Below are 26,490 nucleotides of genomic sequence, written 5' to 3'. Positions count from 1 at the left end.
TAACAGGTCTGTACATCTTGTTCTTATCTCATCACACTTGCTGTGCATTCAAAAACAGAGGTCAAATGTCAGGCACTGTCTTCCAAAGGTGCTTGTTTACTTTTCTTTATCTGACGCCAATGTGAGAGGTTTTATGTGACAATCTTGCTGGATACTGGGGGTAGGAAAGAGTTTCTTTCTATCTCATGACAACATTTAAATAAATTGTGCAAGTATTTCAGAATATATCCGAATTAGGAACACAATAAAGCACTTTTTTTGTTATATCTGAAGTGTATTGGAATCGAATACCATAATATGATCAAAAACAAATCATTACCGTAGGTAATGCAATTTCCACACATTTTCATCTGTGCACTGTATAGATTTATTAGTAAAACTGAATGTCTGTGCAAATGTAATGGTCATTTTAATTGAAATGTGTTATCTGCAATTCCAGTGTGCTAACAAACCATCAATACCCAATTCTATGCCACTCTATTCTGCACCATTCTACGCCACTGCAGTACTCTGCACTACTTCACTTTGCACTACTCCACATCACTGCACTCTGCCCCACTCCACTCTACGCCACTTCAGACTACACTTCTCTTCTCTACCCTATACAATTTACTCTATGCCAATGCACGCTTTGCCGCTCTATTCAACACCACTGCACTCTACACCAGTCCAGCCCACACCAATTTATTCTGCACAACTCCATTCTACAGGGCTGTACTCTACAACACTCTGCAACACTGCACTCTATGCCAGTGCACTTTACTCTGTAACACTCAACTCAATGTCCCAGCACCCTTTGCCAATCCACTGTACACCACTCTAATCTACTCTGCACCACTGCACTCTTTGCCACTGAACTGTACACCACTTTACGCCATTACACTCTATGCCATTCTATGCAACTGCACTTTACCATGCACCACTCCGCTCTACGTCACTTCACTCTACTCTGAAACAATCCACTCTACGCAACTGCACTTTACTCTGCACCACTCCACTCTATTGCCACTGCACTCTATGCCACTCAACTCTTAACCACAGCACTCTCCATAACTGAACTCTTGATCATTTAACTTTACGCTACTACAATCTACTCTGCATCACTGTACTCTATGTCACTGTTCTCTACACACCTCACTGCACTCTGACACTCTACTCTGCAACACTGCCCTCTCCACCACTGAACTCTATGCCACTCTACTATCCACTACTCCACTCTATGCTACTCCACTCTACAGCACTTCACTCTATAGCACTACACTCTATAGCACTACACTCTATATCACTGCACTGTACGAGACTATAGTCTACTCTGTACCACTCTATGCCACTGCACTCTATGCCACGCAACTCTACTGTGCACTCTATGCCACTGCACTCTATGCCACTCTACTCTACTCTGTGCCACTGCCCACCCCACTGCATTCTACAACACTGCATTGTAAGCCACTGAATTCAATGCCACCGCACTCTGCAACACTCTATGCCAATGCACTCTGCACCAGTCCACTCTATGCCACTCCTGTGTATGCCACTCTACACGACTCCACACTATGCCACTCCAATACACAACATTCTCTGCCACTCCACTCTACAAAACTCTACCCCATTCTTAGCCATTACACTCTACGACATTCCTCCGTGCCACTAACTTTTAGCCATGGTGAGCAGCAGCCACACTGGTGTAAAACAAGGCTAAAACACATTGGCAAAGCCTATAGCTCTTGCATAGGCTAGATCTATTGGCTTTGCCAATGCTTGTTTATTTTTTACTTCTGTTCACCTCTCTGACAGACAAAATGCCATTGTACACTTTAATGGGGTGTAATGGGGTCCCCGCAATCAAAACTTGTATCTCTGGCCCAAAAAGGTGTTCATCCTCCATTCACCTTGATAGCATCACGGTCTTAAATGCTTGACTTCATCTGCACTTTTGAATCAAGAGGTTGACAGGTATGCCATTGAATACTGAAATGAGGAACTATGTACATAAACTGACCTTAGCCTCAGAATATGTTTCGTAATAATATCTTCTTTTGTATATAAGGTCTAGTACGACAACTTTTACCATTTCTAAGAACTGTAAACAGCAGGTCTTACTTGAATTCACTATATTGGATGAAAGCTGGGGAGGTCTGGAAGAACTCGTAACTCGTGACATAGAGATCACACAGATACCAGCACCAAGCATTTAACTTATTAAGCAATTTCACTGTGGACTTTTCCCAAATGTCTTCTTGGTATTGTTACTCCTTGAAAGACCCATTTCCACCTTCCTTTTCTCTGTACACTACTATTCCATGTGTGTTTTCACATTCTGCCCATACACTTCCCCTTACACCTCCGTTTTTCACCTACATTCCATTTTTTTCTGTAGCCTTTCAGGCCGTTGCTACAGTTCCAAACATTTGTATTTAATCTGATCTTTCTTTCGCTCTTCTTTGTTTCACTTCTCTGATTTACTTAGGATGGCGAAACCCCTCTGGTTTCACTTTCAAATACACGAGATCCACTTTTTACTCCTTTTCTCTTCTTTGGCATTTTTTTCTTATTCATTTTTTCCCCTCTTTTTTTCCCCTCTTCTTAATTTTGCGCTCTGCTTTTTAAAATCCTTTTCTCCCCATTCTTTGTTATGAAATATTACTTTCAAATATGTAATATGCCATAAACTCTAGTTTCCAGAATAAACAGGTTTCAGGTTTCTAGGATTACCCTTGGGCAGAGCTGCACCTTCTAAGAGGAGGTGGAATGCATGCCGACTACATAGCTAGATAATGGGGAAAATATGTATTTACTTAATAATTCAGTTATTTGGTCTTTTGAACTGAAATGCCATATATAAGGGCAGGAGCTGAAACACGTGTAGTAATTTGACAGCTTACATGTTACTCCTAATTTCCAGAACTTGCAGTATTGGAAGGACGATTTCACCTAGAAATGGTCATTTGAGGGTGCGGAGTTACCATCCTGGCCTTGTTGTGCAACACGATCGGACCCTTACTCAGTATTCTCTACTCTCCTCTCGCTTCAGTTTCCCTCCGGCGCCCTCAGCCACATCATTAAATTATGGCCCAGACTAAGGCTTTGCACCGGTGCTAGCCACCTGCGATTAGAATCCCGGGTAAAAGTTGGTTAGGCCGCTTTGCGCCACATGTTGCTACTGGGGTCTGATCAGCACAAAAACGGACTTTGGCACAGCCCAATCCACTAACACAGCCTGAATTAACTTTTTTATCAAAATCTAATACCAAATAAAGCAGTGTAAAGGAGTGGGATGTGCCGATTTCCGCCAGAAACCAATACGTGTGTTGACGTGCAAAACACACATCTCACCTGTCTGCTCTTCTGCAATTGTTTAAGAATAGGGGTTTGTACTGGAAGGGAATGTCTCCTGAACAAATTCTATGCCGTACAGTGCACATTCTCCTCTGCACCATGCTGCCAGGTTTTGCTGGCACAGTGCAGCCAGTTTGCGCACCTGCGCGTGCGGTGACACTAGCCGCAGGCCAGTCTTTGTAGATATAGCAATGTGCTGCCTTTTACCCGTCATGCAGCGCAGCATGCTACAATGCTGGGCCGCCTTACGAGTTTCTAACAGCCCACCTTTATGGGGGAGGGAAATAGTGAGTGAATTCTGAGTCAGTAGGTGCCATGGAGAACTCTAACTCCAAGAAAAACAACTACAAAAACGCATACATGACAACAATAATTCTATTTCTCAAAAAAGGTACTTTACTTACTATGGAGACAAACATAAAATGCATTTACATAGCCAGTATTTTCAAGGCACTTCAAGAACACCTCATTGTGTTGAATTATAGTGTTAAAACCCCTGAAATGTAATCAACCTGTTTAAGAACAAGTTGTTATTATTAGTCTCCAGTCAAAGTCACAATAAAATGATTTTTCACTAACGATACGCATTGCTTTGTAGATAATATACAGTGCCAAAGGATGAAGGGAATTATTTGTCGGTGAGGTAGATTTAGGTAAAACACAACTTATTCTTAAATTATGGGTCATGAGTTTGGCCATCAGTACAAACATTCACACTTTTGAACATTTATAGAGCATAAACCTCAGGATAGAAATGTATTAATTCCCTTAAATTAGCATTTTCCAAATTACATCTGGGATATTCTCTAAAATTCTTTGCTAATTCTTCAGACCTGGTTTTGGTCATGAATTAATATTTTTCCTGGTTTTACAGCTCGGTACTGCATGTATCACATTTGGTAATCAATTGGCATCTCAGGCCCGATTTATAAAATAGTTGTAATAGAAAACTCCCAGATTTTGGAAAAATATGAATCTGAAGCAAATTCTATTGGCAGAATTTCCTCCATCACTAGGTGCCTGGTGGATGGCATTCTGCCAATGGTTTCATCAAGGGGTTTAGTATTTCTCGCATAAAGTTTTTTTTTTTCTCACCACCAAACAACTCTAAAACACAGCCGCACTTTCTCCTATGAAGATTTACAATTTACTTCACAATGTCCTGGCTGGAGTGTTTCCAGACATTCTACCAGAAAGTAGAATAATGCCTTTTCTCATTGACTTCTGTCCTGTTCACTCCTGTATACTGATGCAGGAATCCTGAGCAGTCCATGGCTAGCCTGTTTACTTGGGAGACTTTATGCATAAGGCACTTGTATCCATGTCCACATCCTGAAGGACATCTCTCCCTGTTCTTGAAGGAAACACAGTATTAGTTCACCCTGTACCACTGTTGTACGTGTCTCTTTCTGCAGGGTCATTCCTTAATGTTTTGCCTTCACTCCTCCTGTTTTCTGAACCCATATGTGTTGGCTTTTAGGACTCTGTGCACTTTACCACTGTTATCCAATGCTAAAGTGCTTCTGTTCCCTTCTTAAAACATGGCAGAATTGGCTTACACCCAATTAGCACATTTACTTTACTTGTAAGACCCAGTGTATAGTATTGTATATCACTATAGTGTAGTACAACTGGCTCTGCCCTGATCTGTAACTAATACTGCCAGAGCCCTGCTGGCCTCTGCTTGAATGAGCATCTAATCCCCAAGAAGTGCCTCTCCAGGTCCTGAACCCTTGGCTGGCATCAGAGAGAACTCCTCCTAGCCTAACTGAGGTTCTATGAAATCAGACGCAAAGCCCAGCAAAGACTCAGTGCACAGATGAAAGCTTCATTGGAACTGACACCGAGTGACTTGAAGTCCCACAAAACCTTGCAGTACAGATGAAAACCTCATCAAAACTAACAGCGAGTGACACAAGCCTGCTGCACAGCTGAAAGCTTAATCGGACCGATGCAGTGCGAAGTCCTTCTGCCTCGCTGCACAACTTCAAGCTTCATCGGAACCAATGTCGAATGAGGAAAACCCCCACAAAGCCTTCCTACACAGCTGAAACCTTCATTGGAACTGACACAAAGTGACAGAGCATCGCCACACAGTGGAAACCCTCATTTAGACAGATTGGAAACCTGACAAAGCAACGCCGAACAGGCATTGCACCGAGGACATAAGGTCCGACTCTCAGCAGGCCAGACTTTTTCCTGTTCTCAACCTGCCCGCTGTCTTTGTTGGCCTGAACTTATGAATGTGTGGGAGCAGTGTGATCATATAGCACTTTCTGCTTCTTGGTGCTATTTTTACTGAAAATATTTTTACTTATAAATGTAATATATCCTGTTCTACTGATTGGATTTTTGCTGTGTTGGTCTCATTTTATTTATTAAACTTTTCACTATGTTTCTAAATTGGTTTGGGATTGTATTGGGATTTGTTTCACTTTTTTACTGTTGTTGTGCTGCATAAATGCTTTACTATTTGCCACTTAAATAATCCAAGGCAGTAAAGACTCATGACATGCTCTCGGTTGTTCTTTATGGCCAACATATGAAAAATACTTTTTCTGAGGTCATCCCCTAGCATACACTCCCACTCCATCTCTTGGTTAAAACATTTATGTCAGTATACACTTGCATATAAATCATGCTCAAACATGCTACTCAATTTCTCTTACCTGCACTAACTCTATGCTTTTAACGGGAAGGTGGTAAACAGGTACACTCTTTCTCTTGATAAGTGCATTATACTTATCTCAGTCTTGATCAACTGAGTACCAGTTTAAAGTAGGTACCTATCAGGCTCCAAGTCACCATGTGATTTCTCTACTCTGCGTCAGCTGACATTGACTTTCTTGTATTGTCTAGGACAGTAGGAAACCCATCAGACAGAAATGAAAGCATATTATCTAGTTCATAGAGCCAGCTCCATGTAAGCTGGGGCCCCATTCATGAGGCCCGTGGTGCAGGACGGCGCAGCATGTGCTTTGCTATTCCATCCTGCGCCACCGGAAAATGGCAGAAATGCATCATATATACAAGAATAAGGCACATTTCTGTGCTCTCCTGTGGTGATGCACAAATTGCGGCTTAGGTGTAATGGTGCACGGATACCTGCGTTGAGGGTGATTGCTTTTGTGCAGCAAGGGAAACCTTCTTGCACAAAAACAATCACAAAAGGTATTTTCCTCTTTCTATGTGTGCTGCAGAATGCAGCATATATAGAAAGAGAAAAAAATGTGGGGAAATAAAGATATTTCTCACCATTGCATCATTTGTATGCCACCCCTGAGGTGGTATAGGAATCTGACACATTCCCAGACTTGTAAATCTGGGAATGCTTCAGATTCCTTCGGTTCTATGGGTGTTGCAAGGGAACACCTACAACAACAGCCCTGGTACACCCCTTTCATGCAATGTTATGTGTAGAAGAGCTCCGTATTCACAAGGCCATGAAAAGCCATGCAAGGTAGCTTTGCATTGCCTTGTAAATATGGTCTGGCACTCTGAGCCACCGGAGCGTATAAGAAATGACGCTCTGGTGGTGCAATGTTTCGCTAGGACCTCATAAATGAGGCCCTAAGTCTTAATTTTCATGCTTTGTTTCATGTGAGTCAAAAAACTTAAGACTGCTCATCGCCACTCCTTTGCTGTTTGGAGTCTTCCCATACCTAACCTATACAGAAAACGTTGAGGTTTGAAGGTACTCTGAGAAAGTGTACTACAAAGCTAAGGTTTTATTTGAAAAAGGTTCATGTGCAAATCTCAAGATAGTACAGAAGTCCCTCACCAAGTGTCCATGAGCCCTTCTCAGTAAAATAATTATTGTCTCAATAAAAGGCTTGGTTTCATCTATTGGACCAATCTGATGTCACTGCAGTGAGCATCACCAACCAATGATCAGGGCTCTGTAAGTTCCAACAAGTAGATGGAAGAAAGCATACCCAGGAGGGTTGGGCCATGTGTAGGCTTCAAGATGCCACTGTACCAGGTGCACTTCGACGCTCCTCCCTGAGGGGTATGTAATAAATAGTAGTCCTTTAACACTATTAATGCAACATGAATTAGCCACCCATTACAGGGAGGTCGAATTTGTTTTTACAGTGTTTTTTGCATACAGAGGTGGTGCAGTTCATCCGCGGCAACAGTCCCTACCACCACAGTGCATTTTTCCACATACTCTTCTAAGGGAGAGCTTTTTGGACAGATTAGCTTCCGTGGAGAATCAGTCACAGTCTGCAAAAGAAGTAAAAGACAAGAGCTTAAGACAAATTCTCATTACCGGAACCTAAGACGCACTTACTCCTTTTAACATTTTAGAATGGGTTTATTAATGCGGGAATATCATTTGTTTTAACTGTTTGTCGTACATTCATTGTCTATAACTCAATAGGTTTTCCAGCCCTTCCTGCAGTTCCAGCTATGTTCAGATTAATGCAATATGTCCGTTCTCGACAATGGAAATACCAGACACTATGCTTAGAGGTAGAAGGACGTATCAGGACCTTAGGAGCATGTACAAGGTCAATGAGAGGGACAAACAACATCTCAAGATCATCTCCAGAGCGAAGTCTAAGCAGGTAATTTTTTAATTCTTAAACTGCACAGAAACCCTGGTGAGATCTGAGCTAGACTCATATGATAGGCGGTTGTTGCTAAGCCCAGGAAGCGCTACAAAGGACCCACAGGCGATGCATGATCTATCCCTTGAACCTGGAGCAGTAGTAGCAGAGTCACCTATACTCGGCTGGCACTGTCTACCATGCCAGGGCACAGGCTAAATTAACTCCCCAAGACCCATAGGAGATGCAGTGCTCACACTCTGCCACAGTGAGTCCCTGTGCACTGCTACAAATGGACTACTTTGACCAATGGCTGATTAGGATTCAGCAGGTGTGGAACTGAGGCACGAAAAACAAGGCTAGGTCACACGCATGTTCTGCACTGTCAAGCCAGAAATGAACCGAGCAGACGTACTGGTCGTTAAGCTGGGGAAGTGCCTTGCCCAGCCAGTCCAACATCATCCCCACAAGCGCAAGTGTGACTCCAAAATAACGCGAAAAGCAAGTTACCAAGGTTTCTGGCATGATGACTGAAGGGCAGAAGCTGTATCGCAACATTTTATGCGCCTTCCATCCCAAGAACGGCAGGACGACGATCGCCACGATGAACGCAAAGAGTGAGAGGAGTCCAATGGTCAGCACAGAGTCTGTGGAACCTGGGAGGAAAGACTTTGGGGTGAGACTCTGAGAGGTTGGCTCAGACAGGGCAAATAATTTCTGTAGTTACAGATCCATCCAATTCAATGTTCAACATGCATTACAGAAACTAATCAATGGTGTAATAATGAGTACCACAACTCTGGTAATTGATGCGCCAGTAAACAATTTTTATCTATTTATTTCTTTATAATCTGGACGCTCGATAATAACACCAACAGAGTAATAAACGCTAACAGCATTATCATTTTTCAAAAAGAGAGATAACACAACCTTGGCACGTTTTTCATCTAGACACAGAGACAACAATAAGTATAAATTTAAAAAAACAATTTGGCGGAAGGATATTGTGTATGATTATTCATATTATATTAAATATATTCTATTTTTTAATGGAATAATAGTGGCACATCTTTCTGGTTGTAATACTGAAATAAGAGACCGAATGCACTGAAAAGGATAACGAGGATATTCAAATAAATCTCTCCAAAAACAAATTAGATGAACATATGAAAAAGCATGAACCTCAACATGGAAAAATGCAGAGCAATATTATATTTTGGAGTGTTTGACCCAAAACGTGGTGTAAGGCGATACTCATCAAATAGAATGTTTTTTCCTCTGGCTCTCTAAGACAGAAATCTAAATATCATGACAGGTTTCTTTTTGTGTTTGAAATAAATATCCGAGTGGTTACTGTTTAACGTAGTCGTGTTTTTTTCTTACTTTTTCTACTAGCAGTTTTAGTTATACCTGTTAATACAACATATTAATTGAACACTTTTACTGGTACTCCAATAAGCCCCACTATCGAAGAGAGGCTCATGGGATCCAGCATCACCAGCCACCCCCTTTAACCATCAAGGAAGGTGCCCTTCACCCAACTGACTTACATCATACACTCAACAAAGTATAACTACACCCCATGTTAGCGGACTCAAACAACTCTGTGGCCATTGACGCTTGACCAAGGGCTGCAGCAGGTGCTACAGCACCATCAGAAATTCTGGGGAGAGTTCTGAGAGACAATGGCAGGAATGAGGCCTAAGGAAATACGTTTATTATAGTATTTGGAACGTACTGAAGACCCACTTGATTCCAGCAAGTCAAATGGAAAACTGATACCTAAAAATGGTTGCCTATTTTCATTTATCAAGCAGTTGTAGTTTCAGATTTGTATGAAAAGAAGATGGCCCTTTGTAAATTACTTGGTCCATGAGATGGTAACGGAATTATAATTGATGATTGCACACCTGAAATTTAGGAGCATTTCAAGATATTTGTCTAGCTTTGTAAATAAAATGAGGTCCATTGACTCAATGCTAAAGCGTGATGTGAACAGTCATAGCTTGCAGAATCAAATTTTCCTTGCATGATGTACATAGGTTAATACTACTCTGATGTATTATCACTATTGTGAATATCTTACTTTCTGCTGCTGCAATTAACGCGTCAGGCCCACAAGTGAGTCCACTTTATGACATCATAGGCAAATTCAATATGTTATTGTCGTACAAAGTGGATTACCTGAGTTCTTCAGTACAGTGTTTCTTTTAGTATTGCGATCTTTAATCATCCACACTTTCGGCATAGACCATATTTTGCTATGTCTTACTATATTGCACTAAAATATACAGTACTTACTGCTGCAGCAGACGTACATCTGCGGAAAGTGGGTTTCACACTGTGAAATCCACTGGAACCTTTGCAGCAGGCCCCGAAGCACCGGTATTCTTTCTTCTGAGGAGTCTGTTCTGGTTCTTGCCAGTCTTACGAGCTGACTGCTAATGCTAATACAGTGCACATTACCATAAAGGGGCCTTATGTGTTGTGCATAGCCTGAGTTGGTATAAGTAGGGTTTTCTTACACAGAGTTGAATTTAATATTTGAGTTTTTGATAATTGCTTCCTTTGAATTCATGCACTTCTATTTTTTTTTGGAATTATTTAGGTGCATTCAGATCCACTGGTGAAGAACTTGAATGCATATTATAGAAGATTAGTGCTTCTACTTTGGCCATGATCACGAGTTGGCTACAGACTCTGTGGGGAGATACTGAGGACGGACTTAACGATTAGAGCTGGGATCTTCTCGTGGTTTGACAGTTACAAGTTTTAGTCCTCAAATTCGGTAATACCCATGCTGCACTGCGATTACCGTGGTGAAAAGCACAGGTTTTCCTCGATTTCAAGGACTATTTCACTTATATTTACCATCTGATTAGTGGTAAATGTGAGCAAGGGGGATATTCTTGCTCTCCAAGGTCGCATCATGTTCTGTATATTGTAGGGTTATTCATTTTTAAGGCTGCTATTGTTTATGTAACTAAATTTGTTCTAACACATCCAGTGACATTAGGTCAGGAGAGATTCACTAATATTCATTTAGGGGGGATACTACCACAATTGTGTTTCTTATGACGTTTCACGATTTGTGATATATTGATACATTTGCTCACCCTATAGTGACAGTGTGGTTTCCATTTCCTTCCATGATGAATTTCTTTATAAAAGTACGTTTTTGTGGATGACCCAGAGGTCTTTTGTGCCCTTTCTCTGAGTTAGGGACGCTGACAAATTTTCTATTGATTTACTGCATAGTTTGGACTTTTAGACAATTATTAGGTTGGGTCTATACTGCTTCCACTTTAAATGGTTCCTGAGTTTTATGCTTATGACAGAAATAATTTGTATTTGGATTGACTTTGATATTTTGCCTTCTGTATTGCACTTTCATATTTTAATGAATCTTGGTGGTTTCCAAAATTACTGATTTCGAGCCTCCTTGAGTCAAGCTATTTAAAATGCTGTTTTGAATCTTATTTTAATTGGCACATTTCCTCATCTATTGTTGAGAGTCATTAGCAAGCAACAATTTAATTTATAGGCCAGCGTGTCCCCTTTTGTGATAGTCTCCAGTAACACTGATTAGTTACCTGGCACTGTAATGCACACAGGAGTACTGAAGTTGCTGTAGCGGTGAATAGCTGGCACATAGGTTTGAGCTTTAACACAATACTCCATCCCTGCTTCCACAGTGTCGAGGTGAAACGGGGTCTGGCTGGTCCTCATAGTCTTGCTCTGTACTCACGGACACAAGTGGATTAGTGTTAGAAGTTATACTCATTATTCACAATAAGGCACAAACGCAGATACCTTTTCAACCAGTGTTAACAACACGCCTAGGATGATGCACAAACAGCACAGTGTATTTTACTGCCTAGCTAACTTTCTGGTCCTCTCTAGCTCCCTCACTGGTTTTACTCCATATTATCTTGTGCATTCTCTCCATCTCTCGCATTCATTGGGTTGCTTTCTTCATTTCTCCACCCACACTTTGAGTTGTTTTAATCTCTACCTTTGTCTGAGTGATGGAGCACAGGGAAATTAGTTCTTTTACAGTACTTTAAATAATGTTACTGTCAATAACACATAAAAATAAAGCTCACCACTCACAAAGTCCATGACTTTTGAGTAACAGAATACTGCTTCCTTTGTTGAAAGTATTTTAAAGTACTCCTTCAGCTGTAAAATATAGAGAATAATGGTACCATCGGTGGAATATAAACATGAAGCTCACCACACACCGCAATGCATAGTGTCTTTTAAATGAAGACATATCCACAGGACTCCTTTTGGTAGATAGCAGATCTAGGACCCGCTCCTAAGGCCAAGCCAAAAACCTAGAAATCACCTTAGATGACAAACTCAACATGACTGTCCAAGTCAACTCAGTGGCCTCCACTTGCTTTCACATCCTGAGGATACTGTGAACAATCTTCAAATGGCTACCAGAGAACACCAGGAAAACGGTACCATAGGGACTCACAACCTGCAGACTCAACTACGGAAACACACTCTATTCTGGAGACACCAAACAGCTCCGGAAAAGACTCCAAACAATCCAGAATGCAGCAGCAAGGCTTATCCTCAATGTACCTCGCTGTTCCGAGAGCTTACCACACCTCAGAGAACTCCACGGTCTCCCGTACACAAATGCACCCAAATCAAACTCTTCACCCACACGTACAAAGTACTGCTCAATATTTGCCCCACATACCTCAACAGCCTCATACATTTTCAACAGTCCCCATTACCTCTGCTCGGCCAGACTCTCACTTGCACACATATCCCGTATACAAGGTAGTGGAGCAGCACAGCAAGTTGTGTATTTTCTTACATCTTCACCAAAGCATGGAACAACCTCCCACAATATGTCAGAGCCTACTCATCACCTGTTGAGTTCGGCAAGAAGCTGAAGACCTGGCTTTTCAAAAAACCTCCAGGGAGTCCTCCAGCTACCTTCCTGGTAAGCACAGTGATACACTCACAGGTGATTAATGCACTATACAAATCAGTATATCATAACATGGTCCATACATATTGTTAGAAATTGGGCTACTGGTTAACTAGGGTTGAGCCCTGATGAAGCAGCAACCACAATCCTAGTCAGGGTAAGTCACCAAAACACCATAAATTAACTTGTGTTCAACCTCTGAGCAGTCTGGCTCAGAAGACAATGTGTAAAGTATTTGTGCAACACTTCAAAGAGTAAAACAGTGAAAATGCTACACAAAAATATACCACACCTGGTTAGAAAAATATAACTTAGTTTTAATAAATAAAACACAAAACGACAAAAAAACAATAAGTAGAACTTGAGATATGATTTTTTAAAGAATAAACTACAAAATAGTGCTTGAAAACAAGAAGTGCCAAAGGGGATACCTGGGCAAGCCGGACAAAGTCAAAAGTTAAGGATGACTGCGGTGGAGCATGGGACAGCTACATGGACCACTTTGGGCCTGGTGTACCAAAGTACCTTAATCCTGGTTGCGTCAGTGTTGATCTTTACAGTGGAAGCGATGCATCAATCTTTTCCACACAGTAACTAAGATGCATGGATTTTCTCTATGCAACAGCAGCAATGTGTTTGGTCTTAGATGTGACGGTTTCCAAAGACTATGGGGGTCATTCTGACCCCGGCGGTAAAATGCACTTACCGCCGGTCAGAAGACCGCCATAACACCGCCGCGGCCGCGGAAACCCGCCACGGTCATTCTGACCCGCAGAAGGCAAACCTCCGAAAATCCGACAGCCACAACCGACCGCCAGACCAGCGGTCGGCGGAAAGGTGGAGGTGACAAAACCTCCACCGCCACGCCAACAGAAATACGCCCATGCCATTACGACCCACGAATCCACGCGGCGGTCATTCAAACGCGGAATTCCATTGGCGGGACACACCGCCGCGGTCAGAATACACACAAACGAACAAAACCCAGCCACATTGGACGATTTGAATCCCACACACCTGATACACATACACACACCACTCCCACACACACAATACAATATAAAACACCCACCCACATCACCCACAAACCCCTACGCAAAAAAATTCTGAAAGAAGGCCAGAGCGAGACACCAGCATCCACAAACTAACAGCCACAGCCACTCAACCCCATCACCCACACACTATCCACACACAAAACAACACACACCACCACACTCAACACACTTAACTACACATACTCCACCCCACACATCATACACACCACCCCATGGCACCCCAAAGACAACCCCGCTTCACAGACGAAGAACTCAGGGTCATGGTGGAGGAAATCGTTCGGGTAGAGCCCCAGCTGTTCGGCACACAGATACAATACACCAGCATTGCCCGGAGGACGGAGCCATGGCAGAGGATTGTCGACAGGGTCAACGCTGTGGGACAGCACCCCAGAAATCGGGAAGACATCAGGAAGCGATGGAACGACCTACGGGGGAAGGTGCGTTCCATGGTATCCAGGCACAACATCGCCGTGCAGAAGACTGGCGGAGGACCCCCACCTCAACCCCCACAATTCACATCATGGGAGGAGGAAGTCTTGAACATCCTGCATCCTGACGGCCTCGCAGGAGTCGGCGGAGGAATGGATACTGGTAAGTTGAAGCTTCACTACTGCTTCCCCCCCACCTGCATGCCAAATCATACCCCAACCCTCACCCCCATCCTCGAACCCCACCCTCACCCCCACCCCCAACACCATCCTCACCCCCACCACCATCCTCACCCCCACCCCCAGCACACCTATTCCCCGCCAATGTCTCACCATCACAACCCACACATCCCAAAACCTAGGCCTGCATGCGTCCACTAAGCATGGACACCCATCACGAAAGCATGCCCAATGCATATACACATCCCCCCCACAAGCCACCCTCACCAAAGCCCCCACACACGAATGCCAGCACTTGGGGACACGAGAACCCATAGATACACCCATATGCCACACATTGAAACTATAACCATACCTCTATACCCCTGCAGGACCCGACCGTCAACACACCGCGGCGGAGGGGCCAGAATTCTCCACACCCCCCACCCAAGAGGCCGTCAGCGATGACAGCAGCTCTGTCGACCTGGACACCGATGACCAGCCGGGACCATCGGGGACCTCTGGACAGTCGGTTCCCCTCACACAGGCCCAGGCCACTACAGACCCAAACCCCTCTGGGAACACCAGCACAGCTCCCACCCAGCGGGCCCATGCCTCTGTCTCCAGGGCGCGTCAATCTGCGGTGTGTCTACCACTACAGGGCACCCAGGATAACCCACCACCCCAACAACAACAGGGACCTGGGGGCAGTGGTAGTGGGCACACCGGCCAGGGGGCAGAGGCCCAGGGAAACAGGGCAACTCGGAGGGCAGCTGTGCGACAGGGGTGGGACGGGCCCAGGGAACCCACTCTCCACGAGGTCCTCACCACCATCATGGGAGCATACAACCGCTCCCAGGAGACGATGGCGACGGTACTGGCCCGGTTCCAGGAGATCCAGGTACTGCAGGAGGAACACTATCGGGGGTACAGGGAGGACATCAGAGCCATCAACACCACACTGGTTACCATGGTAGGGCTGCTGCAGGACCTCGTCAACACCAGGGCGGACACTCAACAACACCCAAGGGCCCCTGCCACTAGCCTGGACCAAGAACAGCCAACCACCTCCGCCGGCGCTAGTGGACAGGAGGCCCCCGCACAGCAGCAGCCCACCAGACCCCCACCTCCTGCAGGAGAAGAACCACCCCGCAAGAGGGCCCTGAGATCTCGCAAGAAGACAGAGTAGGATGTCAAGACCCCCGCCAGCAATGGATACCACCTGATGTCATCCCACTGTCCCACATTGTCACCCTGTCCATCCTTGAACTGCCCATGCTCCATCTCTCCACAGGCCTCTGGACAATGCACCTGTGTGACTGTTACTCTGGACTCTGCCATGGACATTCCTTCACCATAGCCCCCACCCACTTGAAACCACCCATCCCATTTTGAGCACTTAAATAAATAGCTATTTTGCACAAAACTATCTGGAGTCTGGCTGTGATTTCAATATATTGTAATTGACATGACAGTGCAAATATGTCCTTGTACATGGTGAAGTCAACAAACAGCTGCCACAAAGCTGTAGTCCATGGGGAAACGAAGCACAGGACTCGTAGTGGGGACCCCAGATCTGAAATAGGGAGGGAAAAGCCACAACTCAGTCATCATACACTGGGGCAAATAGACAGGCAGCAGAGATGCAGGAGAGTAGTTCACATTTACTAAATTATCTTTGAAATGTTACCTGTGTCCTATTGGAAGTACTGTTCAATGATTCTGTCCCTGTTGTCTGTTTCAGCCCCGTCGTCTTCCTCCTCGTCACTCTCCTCAGGTTCCACAGCTGCCACAACACCACCGTCTCGACCATCCTCCTGCAGGAAAGGCACCTGGCGGCGCAAAGCCAGGTTGTGAAGCATGCAGCAGGCCACGATGATGTGACACACCTTCTTAGGTGAGTACATTAGGGATCCACCTGTCATATGCAGGCACCTAAACCTGGCCTTTAGGAGGCCAAAGGTGCGTTCGATCACCCTCCTAGTACGCCCATGGGCCTCATTGTACCGTTCCTCTGCCCTGGTCCGGGGATTCCTTACTGGGGTCAGTAGCCACGACAGGTTGGGGTACCCAGAGTCCCCCACTAGCCATACACGGTGTCTCTGTAGCTGTTCCATCACGTAAGGGATGCTGCTATTCCTTAGGATGTAGGCGTCATGCACTGACCCTGGGAATTTGGCATTTACATGCGAGATGTACTGGTCAGCCAAACACACCACCTGGATGTTCATTGAATGGTAATTTTTTCTGTTCCTGTACACCTGCTCCCTGTCTCTTGGGGGAACCAAAGCCACATGGGTCCCATCAATGGCACCAATGACGTTGGGAATATGTCCAAGGGCGTAGAAATCACCCTTCACTGTAGCCAATTCGCCCACCTCAGGGAAAATGATGTAGCTCCTCACGGATTTCATCAGGGCAGACAACACTCTGGATAACACCTTCGAAAACATGGGCTGAGACATCCCAGAAGCAATTCCCACTGTGGTCTGAAATGACCCACTTGCCAAGAAATGGAGTACTGACATGACCTGCACCAGAGGGGGAATCCCTGTGGGTTGGCGGATGGGGGACATCAGGTCGGGCTCCAGCTGGGCACACAGTTCATGGATAGTGGCACGGTTAAGACGGTAGGTCAGGATAATGTGGCGTTCTTCCATTGTCGACAGGTCCACCAGCGGTCGGTACACGGGAGGATTCATCCGTCTCCTCGCCCAACCCAGCGGACGGTGCCTAGGAAGGACAACATGGAGCACACAGTCAAGCAACCCACAGGTACGTACTCACAGCTAGCACAGTAAACGATTCTCTATGCAGTGAATGGCGTGTCTGAGTGGCTATGCAAGGCCTAGGCCTGTGTGACGCAGTTGAAATTGAGCCATGTGGGCCCTGGAAATGGCGGCTGCCTGACCTGTGAAGTGTGACAATGGGATGTGAGGTCAATGCGCTGGCGTGGCACACCGCGGCGGGCGAAGACCGCGGCGCGAAGCCGCATTGGTTAACATTGAAGCCTATGGGTTTCAGGAGCCAATGGCGAAGGGCGCCGGCGGTGGCGGGACGCACCGCCGCGGTACGCACCGCCGCGGACGTGACCGCCATTTTCTATCTACTTATCCACTTGCGACTTGAACTTTCACAGGAGAGGACCTATACTGCAAGTGTTGCTGTGACCTCGGTCTGGAAGGGACAATGGCTGCTGCGCCTGGGGAAAGGGCCCCTGCCTTCACTGGAGAGGAGTTGGAGAAACTTGTGGATGGGGTCCTCCCCCAGTATGCGCTACTCTACGGTCCTCCAGACCAACAAGTGAGTTTAATTCAATCTGGATTTGGGGCCACTGGCTGGCTTGGGGGCATGGCGGGGGGCCTGGCGGGGATGGGGGGCATGTTGGGCCTGGCGGGGGGCATGGCGGGGGGCCTGGCGGGGATGGGGGGCATGTTGGGCCTGGCGGGGGGCATGGCGGGGATGGGGGGCATGTTGGGCCTGGCGGGGGGCATGGCGGGGGGCCTGGCGGGGATGGGGGGCATGTTGGGCCTGGCGGGGGGCATGGCGGGGATGGGGGGCATGTTGGGCCTGGCGGGGGGCATGGCGGGGGGCCTGGCGGGGATGGGGGGCATGTTGGGCCTGGCGGGGGGCATGGCGGGGGGCCTGGCGGGGATGGGGGGCATGTTGGGCCTGGCGGGGGGCATGGCGGGGATGGGGGGCATGTTGGGCCTGGCGGGGGGCATGGCGGGGATGGGGGGCATGTTGGGCCTGGCGGGGGGCCTGGCGGGGATGGGGGGCATGTTGGGCCTGGCGGGGGGCATGGCGGGGGGCCTGGCGGGGATGGGGGGCGTTGGGCCACTGGCAAGGAAAATGCTGACAAACTTGAACGTGGTATTTCTCCCTCCCTGTACGTGTCACATAGGTCCGCGCCCATGAGAAGATCGGGATTTGGCGTGCCATCGCCAAGGAAGTCCGGACCCTGGGGGTCCACCATCGACGGGGCACCCACTGCCGCAAGAGGTGGGAGGACATCCGCCGCGGGACCAAGAAGACCGCAGAGTCTCTGCTGGGGATGGCCTCCCAACGTAGGCGGGGTGCCTGCCGTCAACTGAGCCCCCTGATGTTCCGGATCCTGGCGGTGGCCTACCCTGATTTGGATGGGCGCGTGAGGGCAGCACAGCAGACACAAGGGGGTGAGTACAAGCATTATCTACTTTGTTGTCGCGCAGTGGAGGTGTCTGGGTGGGGGAGGAGGGCTGGGGGTCCCCCTAGGCCAGGGCGATATCTGTAGGCTGGGCACCCCCGTAAGCCCCTGTGTCCCCAGCCACCACCCTCAGTAGTTTGTCAGTACAGCCATCCCTGGGCCGTGTCATCCATGGGTGCAGTTGTCAACTCTAGGCGTGTAGGGCATGTTCCACGGAATGCATAGCGGACCCCAAGTTCGCAACTTAGTGCAGGGGGCATCTGTGTCTGTCATGTCCGCTAACTGTACCGGAGATCCATGTACTCAAAATCCCTTTATTTCTCTCTCCCCCCCCCTTTTTGTTTGTCTTTCTGTGCTTGTGTGCATCAGCATCATCAGGCGGAGGAGAAGTGGCATCGGGGCAGGAGGGAGCTGCATCTCACATGGCCCAGGAGGGCCATGCCACAGAGTCAGACTGGACCAGTGAGACGGAGGGCGAGGGGAGCTCCACGACGGGGACGACTGGACCCTGCAGCGACACGGACACGTCCTCGGAAGGGGGCTCCCTTGCGGGGGTGGCACCATCCGTGCCCCCCGCCATTACAGGTACAGCCGCCACCCAGCGCACCATCTCCGCCCTCCCAGCAGCCCCTCAGCGTTCGCCCAGTGCCCGCTCTGCCAGGAAGCCGGGCATCTCCTTCGCCCCAGGCACCTCAGGCCCTGCCCCTGTTACCCCCGCTGCCCTCAGTGAGGAGGTCATTGACCTCCTCCGAACGCTCATTGTTGGGCAGACTACCCTTTTGAATGCCATCCAGGGGGTGGAGAGGGAGGTTCATCGCAGCAATGCGTACCTGGAGGGCATTCATTCGGGTCAGGCTGCCCATCAGCGATCGTTCCAGGCTCTGGCCTCAGCACTGACTGCAGCCATTGTCCCTGTCTCCTGCCTCCCTCTACTAACTCCCTCCTCCCAGTCTCCTGTTCCTCTGCCTGTCCCACCCACACCATCAGACCAGCCTGCACACACCTCAACACCCAAGAGAAGCTCATCCAAACATAAGCACCACAGATCACGCAGACATTCACACACGCAACATTCCGATGCAGACATGCCAACAGTCCCTACCACCTCTGTGACCCCCACCTCCTCGTCTCCCTCCTCCCTCCCTGTGACGTCTACACTCACACCTCCATTCACCTCACCATCAGCCAGTGTTTCCATCACCAGCACACCCTCCACTCCAGTCCGCACACGTGCAGTCACCACCCCCACTGCCATTTACACGTCCCCTGTGTCCTCTCCCACTGTGTCTGTCACCCCCTCTTCCACACCACACAAACGCAGCCACCCACCCACCCAACAGCCATCCACCTCACGACAGCCTATCCCTCCTGCACCTGCACCCAAAGACAGCAAACGTGACTCACCTACAACCACATCCTCTCCCTCCACTCCCATTCCCACTGTACCTACCACTCTCCATTGTCCCAAGAAACTCTTCCTCGCCACTACTAACTTCTTTCCTGACCCTGAGCCCCCCCCTTCTTCTCGTCGGGGTAAGAAGAGCACCTCAGCCACCACCAGCCCTGCAGCCCCCTTGACAAGGGTGCAGGGGTATTGGAGCCCGCCAGCCCGCATGTCTGGATCTTCGCCCAGCAGCAAGGGGACAGCCAGCCCACCCCCTGGGAAGAGGAGCAGAAGGCGGAAGGGGCGCCGCAGGAGCCCGCCTTCTACATCCCCCCCGGACACCACCCAGAGACAGTCACCAGCCACAGCTCCAAAGGGAGGAAAGGGCCACAGGCCCACGACTAAGGAGGGCAAGGGCAGCAAGTCGGAGAGGTCAGGCAGCAGGCCTGCTGCCCAGGAGGAGCCCACAACCCCCATAGCCACTGCCCCGGGAGGAACCGGCACAGCTGCCCCGGGAGAGCCCACCACCCCCATAGCCGCTGCCCAGGGAGGACCCAGCCCAGCTGGCCAGGAGGGCCCCACCACCCACAGCCCAGGTGGGCATTGAAGGAGCACCATCCCCGCTGCCCAGGAGGGCACCACCAGGCAATGAGCAGTTGGCCATAGACCGGCCGCCGTCTCCAGAACCGCTGAACTGGGCCCCGCCGTCTCAAGCACCGCTCCGCTGGGCCCCGCCGTCTCAAGAACCGCTCCGCTGGGCCCCGCCGTCTCAAGAACCGCTGAACTGGGCCCTTCAAGGCAAGAACCGCTGGCCCTTTGGCAGACGTGGCAGGGCAGGATCTATCTCGGGCAGGGCTGCAGGATGTCCTCTGGCCAACTTGCCTCCTCCAGTGGCAGTGGGGTCTGTTATGGACTGTATGGACCGTGGCTTTGCACTCCCCAGGATGGCCCAGTGGGCAGGCCACCCACTGTATGGACTGTATGGACTGTGGCTTTGCTCTCCCCAGGATGGCACAGTGGGCAGGCCACCCACTGTATGGACTGTGGCTTTGCTCTCCCCAGGATGGCCCAGTGGGCAGGCCACCCACTGTATGGACTGTATGGACAGTGGCTTTGCACTCCCCAGGATGGCCCAGTGGGCAGGCCACCCACTGTATGGACTGTATGGACAGTGGCTTTGCACTCCCCAGGATGGCCCAGTGGGCAGGCCACCCACTGTATGGACTGTATGGACTGTGGCTTTGCACTCCCCAGAATGGCCCAGTGGGCAGGCCACCCACTGTATGGACTGTATGGACTGTGGCTTTGCACTCCCCAGGATGGCCCAGTGGGCAGGCCCCCCACTGTATGGACTGTTTGGACTGTGGCTTAGCACTCCCCAGGATGGCCCAGTGGTCATGGAGTCCCCTCGTGGATCTGGCGTCGTGTACTCAAGTGGCTGAGGTGCCCCCCCTTCCCTTCCCCCTGAGGTGCCTGTCCTATTTTCTTTCTGATGCCCCTGCAGTGTTCTCTCCGTGGAGTTCTTGTCTTGGGACTGGGCCATGCCCATTTGCACAGGACCCCTGTGATCCACGGACAGTGGTTGGACTACATTTAGTAGCTGTGTATATTTTGTACATAGTTTATTTATTTATTGGGATTACTGGTGTACATATTTCAATATATCTGCCCGTTTATGATCTCTTATTTTGGTCTTTGCATTATTTCGGAGGGGGGTGGTTTGTGGGTTGTGACAGTGATCTGTGGGAATGCATTGATGTGTGTGTTGTAGTGGGTGTGGGTGGGTGGGTGTGTGCCGGTAATCTTTTCCCTCCCCTGTGTCGTAGGTGCAGTACTCACCGATGTCTTCCGCGCGCCGGGCGTGCTCCTGGTATATGAGCAGGTATAGGAGTGCGGGGATGACCTGCAACTCTGGTTCCATACTGCCGGAATCTCACGTGGAGTGCGTAGAGGTGAGCGTTTTCCCGTTCGTAGTCTGTTTCCGCCGTGTTCTTATCGGCGGTGCTCCCGCCCCGGAAAAGGTGGCGGATTGGTGGGTCGTGATAGGGTGGGCGGTACATTGTCTGCCGCCTGGCTGTTGGCGGGGACCGCCGCGCTGTTTGTTTGTACCACCGTGGCGGGCGGAGTGTTAATACGGCGGGCTGTGTTGGCGGTTCCCGCCAGGGTCAGAATTGCATATTTTAGACCGCCGGCCTGTTGGCGGCTTGGCCGCCGCTTTATCACCGACCGCCAGGGTCAGAATGAGGGCCTATGTGCCGAAGTCCATCAACGCTTGAGAGGCTATGTGTCAACTCTAATTCAAGCAATGGCGCTGATGCAGTGGGTTTGATCCACACAACAGGCACGATGCGCCAGTTCTGATCTGCGCATCGGTAGTGATGCATTGTTTTAACTGCAGCAAACACCTCAAGATCACTTCCAAGGGTCCAGGACTGGAATGGCACCTCTTGGCAGGGTAGACTCCCAGATGGCAGAGTCCAGGTGTAGGTTGGTTGGAAGTCCTTAATGTCCCTGAGACTTCAATCAGGAGACCAGTCAGCTGGTCCTTAAAATTTTTCTGGGTTCTGGGTTGTAGAGATGCAGGTCCAGTCCTTCTCACTCCAAGGCAAGGGGGCAGCAGGTAGCAAGTCAGAACTGCAAAGCAAACGTCCAGCAGAGTGGTAGTCCTTCTAGCAGTACAGCAGCTCTTCTTCCTGGCAGAGTATTCAAAGGTTCAGAATTGTACTGAGTTGGTCTAATACTTATACCCAGTTGAGGGTTGTACATGTCCAACTTTTTAAATTCACTGCACCCTGCCCTTGGGGCGGGCTAGGGCCTACCTTATGGTTGACTTATACGTATTTAAAAGAAACGTTTGGGCCTGGCAAAAGGGTTATTTTTAGGTCAACATGACAGTTTAAACTGCCCACAGGCTTTGCAATGGCAGATCTGAGACATGTTTCAAAGGCTTCTTAAGTGGGTGGCTTAATCAGTGCTGCAAGCGCACTAGCAGCATTTAAGTTACAGGCCCTGGGCACAGGTAGTGCACTTTACTAGGGACTTAGTACTAATCAAATATGTAAATCAGGGATAAACCAATCATCAATACAAATTAGACAGAAAGCATATGTACCTTAGCACTGGTTAGCAGTAGTAAAGTGCCCAGAGTCCTAAAGCCAACAAAAACTGATCAGAACAAATAGGACGAAGGAGGCAAAAAGTTTGGGGATGACCCTGCAAGAAAGGGCCAAGTCCAACACAACCCCCTCCAGCCTAAAGCCAGGGGAGACCAATCAATACCTTGATAGACTTCCTTGGCTGGGGCGATAGAAAATGGACCCTGGCCTGCAACAGCAGGGGCATGTTCAAGTTCTACGCCTTCCTGAACTCGGTTGGATCCCTCTGTCCATACTCTCAGGGCCCACCAAGCTGACCCATGGGGGACCCCTCTCCTCACCTGCGGACACCATCTGTAAGCACCTAACCTTACTTTGCTCACAAATGTATCCCAGTGGGCAGACAGTACCACCATGGCCAACACAGTGGTGTGGCCTCCTCCAACCCCAGGGTGTGACTCCTTTCCCCCCCCCCAGGGACATCTCTGTCCACCAGGACAGCAAGCCATAGTGGCCACTGACAACTGTCAGGGACGAGAGCCAGGCCCCAGGCCTCTCAGGGCTCTCTAACCACTGTGACCTTGGAGAGTGGGGGTGGTAGCCCCAGGTGCCTGGCAGCCATTGTCCACTCTCCCTTCCACTAGGACAGGGATGGCAATCTAACACTGGTCCCTCCCTCTGGAGCTCTGTACCCTCCCCCAGGAGCGGCACCCCAGAGTCCAGAATTGCCAGGGTGCTTATGGAAGCAGGCCTTCACAATTCTCCCTCTAGTGCAGGGATGTTAACCTGCAACTGGTCTACCAACCTAGGGTCTGTATCCTCCGGTTGGAGCGGAGTCAGGAGCAAGACTTTCCTCCCCTTATTCCTCCTTCTGGGCTGCTGCACCCCTCCACCAGGAGTGGCCACCCCAGAATCCAGAATTGTCAGGGGCCCTGAGGAAGAAGTCTTGCACAATTCTCCCACCAGTGCAGGAATTATATCCTGACATCCTGACACTGGTCCCCAAGCCCAGGCTCTGTACCCTGAGGCTGGAACGGGGTCAGAGGTGAGTCACTCCCTCCCTTGCCCTCACTTACAGAGTTCTGCACCCCCCTACCATGGAGAGTACCCCTAAAAGTCACACAGAGGGGGATGATTGGGCAAACTGCCCCCCCACAATCAGGCCAGAGTTTACCCCGGAACCTGACCATCCAGCCTAGGGGCTGTACCCTTATACTGGATCACTACCTGGCAACCCAGGACTTCCTGTTGAGTATTCCTACCGTACTAAGGGAAACACCTTCTTCAGGTGTTGCACAAGAGTCTGTCTGGTACTGGTCTCCCAACCCTTGCCCATCTGGCAGGACATGGAGCCCCAGACCAGAAGTGATTTCACCAGGGTCATACCTGGGGAGCTCTGACCTCAGAGTTGACCCCTGACCCTCCAGGTTCTCCACTTGAGACTGCCTCCTCCTCTCACCCCTCTGTCTGGTTTTCTGCACCCCCCACTCTGGAGTGGTACTGCCAGACATCAGGACTGGTGGGACGCTGGTGACAGCCGCCCCCCCAAATCCTCCTGACACCCTTCAGCAGATAGCCTCCCGGTACAGGCTAGGTTCCCCCCACCGGTGTTCCCTCATAGAACCCCCCAGGCTCTGGGACTGGGTCTCGGGCAACCTGGGCTTATGCCCACTCCCACTTCCTCTCTCCTGAGAGAGGACATGGGACCCTTCACCCATCCCACTACACGGGGACCTACCTGGGTCACTGCAAACCTCCCCACCTCCCTTGATTGGGGAAAACCTAAGCAATTCCCTTCAGGAGCACCCCCAAATGCCTCTTCAGACTCTCTGGTGCTCACACAGAGGTCTGCTCCCAGTGCAAGTCCCCGGGGGTCAGATATCTCACACTCCACCTGGTGTTGGCATTGCTCTGGAAAACAGGGACTGAACATATGCTCTCTATGTGTTAACCAAATTTCCTCCACCTAACCATCCAGTGCCTTGAAAAAGTACCACACTTCACCCTTCTGAGACAGGCGAGACAGTATCTGATGGTCCCTGACACTCAACCCACTGTCCCTGACACTCAACCCACACTCTCCTGGGGTGTCTCCATACTTCACTACCAGGACTTCTACTAGGGGGGAACCCCTCTCCTTCTCACTCTCACCTAGAGTCAGTAGAGCGTCTCTCCCACGACTAGGTATTTGACTCCCCTGCTAGCTCCCTAATACACCTCAGGGACCCTGCACACCACTGGAGCTACCTCATAAACCTGAACCTCCTGGTGTATGTCATGCCCCTTTTTCATGTTGGGCACCAACTCTCTGGGCATGTGCACTTCTTCCTCAGTACTAGATGTAACACTTGTGCTGCCACCATCTGAACTGGACTTAGCCCTCATGGTATCCAGCTTCAGATCTCCAAAGCTCAGATCATGAGCTACAAACATTTCTTTTTCCTTGGCAAAGGCTTTCTCAGCCATAGCTCTCTTGCGCTCTTCATCGAGCTCTCTTAGCTTCTGCTCATGAGCTAAAAGCCATTGCTCTCTCTCTGGTTCCCTCTCAGGGCCACTGCCCTCACTTTCAGAGTAGTCCTCCTCCTCAAAATTATCTGGTTGTGTTGCTTGCCACCGTTTTAGCTCATACCAAAACAGGACTGCCTCAAGATCTTCCCTCGTGGACATTCTCTTCGCAGCCAGTTCCCTTTCCTTGCAGAAATCTTTTAGTTCCCTCATTGTATAGATGTACAAGTGCCAGAAGTTGATTTCCATTCTACCAAGGCCTCACAGGTGTAACAACTAACCAGAGTTCCAAGTATCAACAATACATCTAGGAGGACACCAGAGAACACAAAAAAGGCAAAAACAGTATGTGGTTGCATAATGGTCTGCACTGAAACAGTAGTGTACACCAATCACTGTATGTCGAGTACAAATGCAAGTCCTATCCTCATCGCTAATCATCAATGTTAGAAATGTGATCTCTGGTTGGCAGTCAGTTTTGCACTCTGTCCAAGCAGGGACCCTCACTCTAGTTGGGTAGGGAGATACACACCTAGGATAACCTCTGCTCAACCCCCCCACCCTTGGTAGCTTGACACAAGCAGCCAGGCTTATCTCAGAGGCAATGTGTAAAGTATTTGTACCAACACACACAGTAACACAGTGAAAACACGACAAAAGAACTCCACACCAGTTTAGAAAAATAGCCAATATTTATCTAAATCAAACAAGACCACAACAAACATAGTCTTAATCCATACAAATCAATGGATGCATTGTTTTAGCACAAAGTACCTGGTATGTGTCAAAAATAAAGACGCACAGGCGAGCATATGTCAGAAAAGCAAGGAATGTG

At 48.9% G+C, this 26,490-nt stretch overlaps 1 protein-coding gene across 1 annotated transcript in view; it reads right to left on the bottom strand.

Annotated features, from left to right (window-relative positions):
* Positions 1–3,709: 3,709 nt before the first annotated feature.
* Positions 3,710–26,490, bottom strand: part of IL20RB (interleukin 20 receptor subunit beta) — a 194,983-nt gene continuing 172,202 nt past the window's right edge. The window contains exons 5-7 of the mRNA XM_069213554.1: positions 11,483–11,627; positions 8,400–8,545; positions 3,710–7,563 (exon numbers count right to left, since the gene is read on the bottom strand). Of these exons, the coding sequence (XP_069069655.1) occupies positions 7,426–7,563; positions 8,400–8,545; positions 11,483–11,627 (429 nt within the window). The 3' untranslated portion in view covers positions 3,710–7,425. The remainder of the gene's footprint in view (positions 7,564–8,399; positions 8,546–11,482; positions 11,628–26,490) is intronic.

This window comes from Pleurodeles waltl, chromosome 11 (genome assembly GCF_031143425.1).
Source record: "Pleurodeles waltl isolate 20211129_DDA chromosome 11, aPleWal1.hap1.20221129, whole genome shotgun sequence".
Lineage (NCBI taxonomy): Eukaryota > Metazoa > Chordata > Amphibia > Caudata > Salamandridae > Pleurodeles > Pleurodeles waltl.
This window is presented reverse-complemented; position numbering and strand designations above follow the sequence as displayed.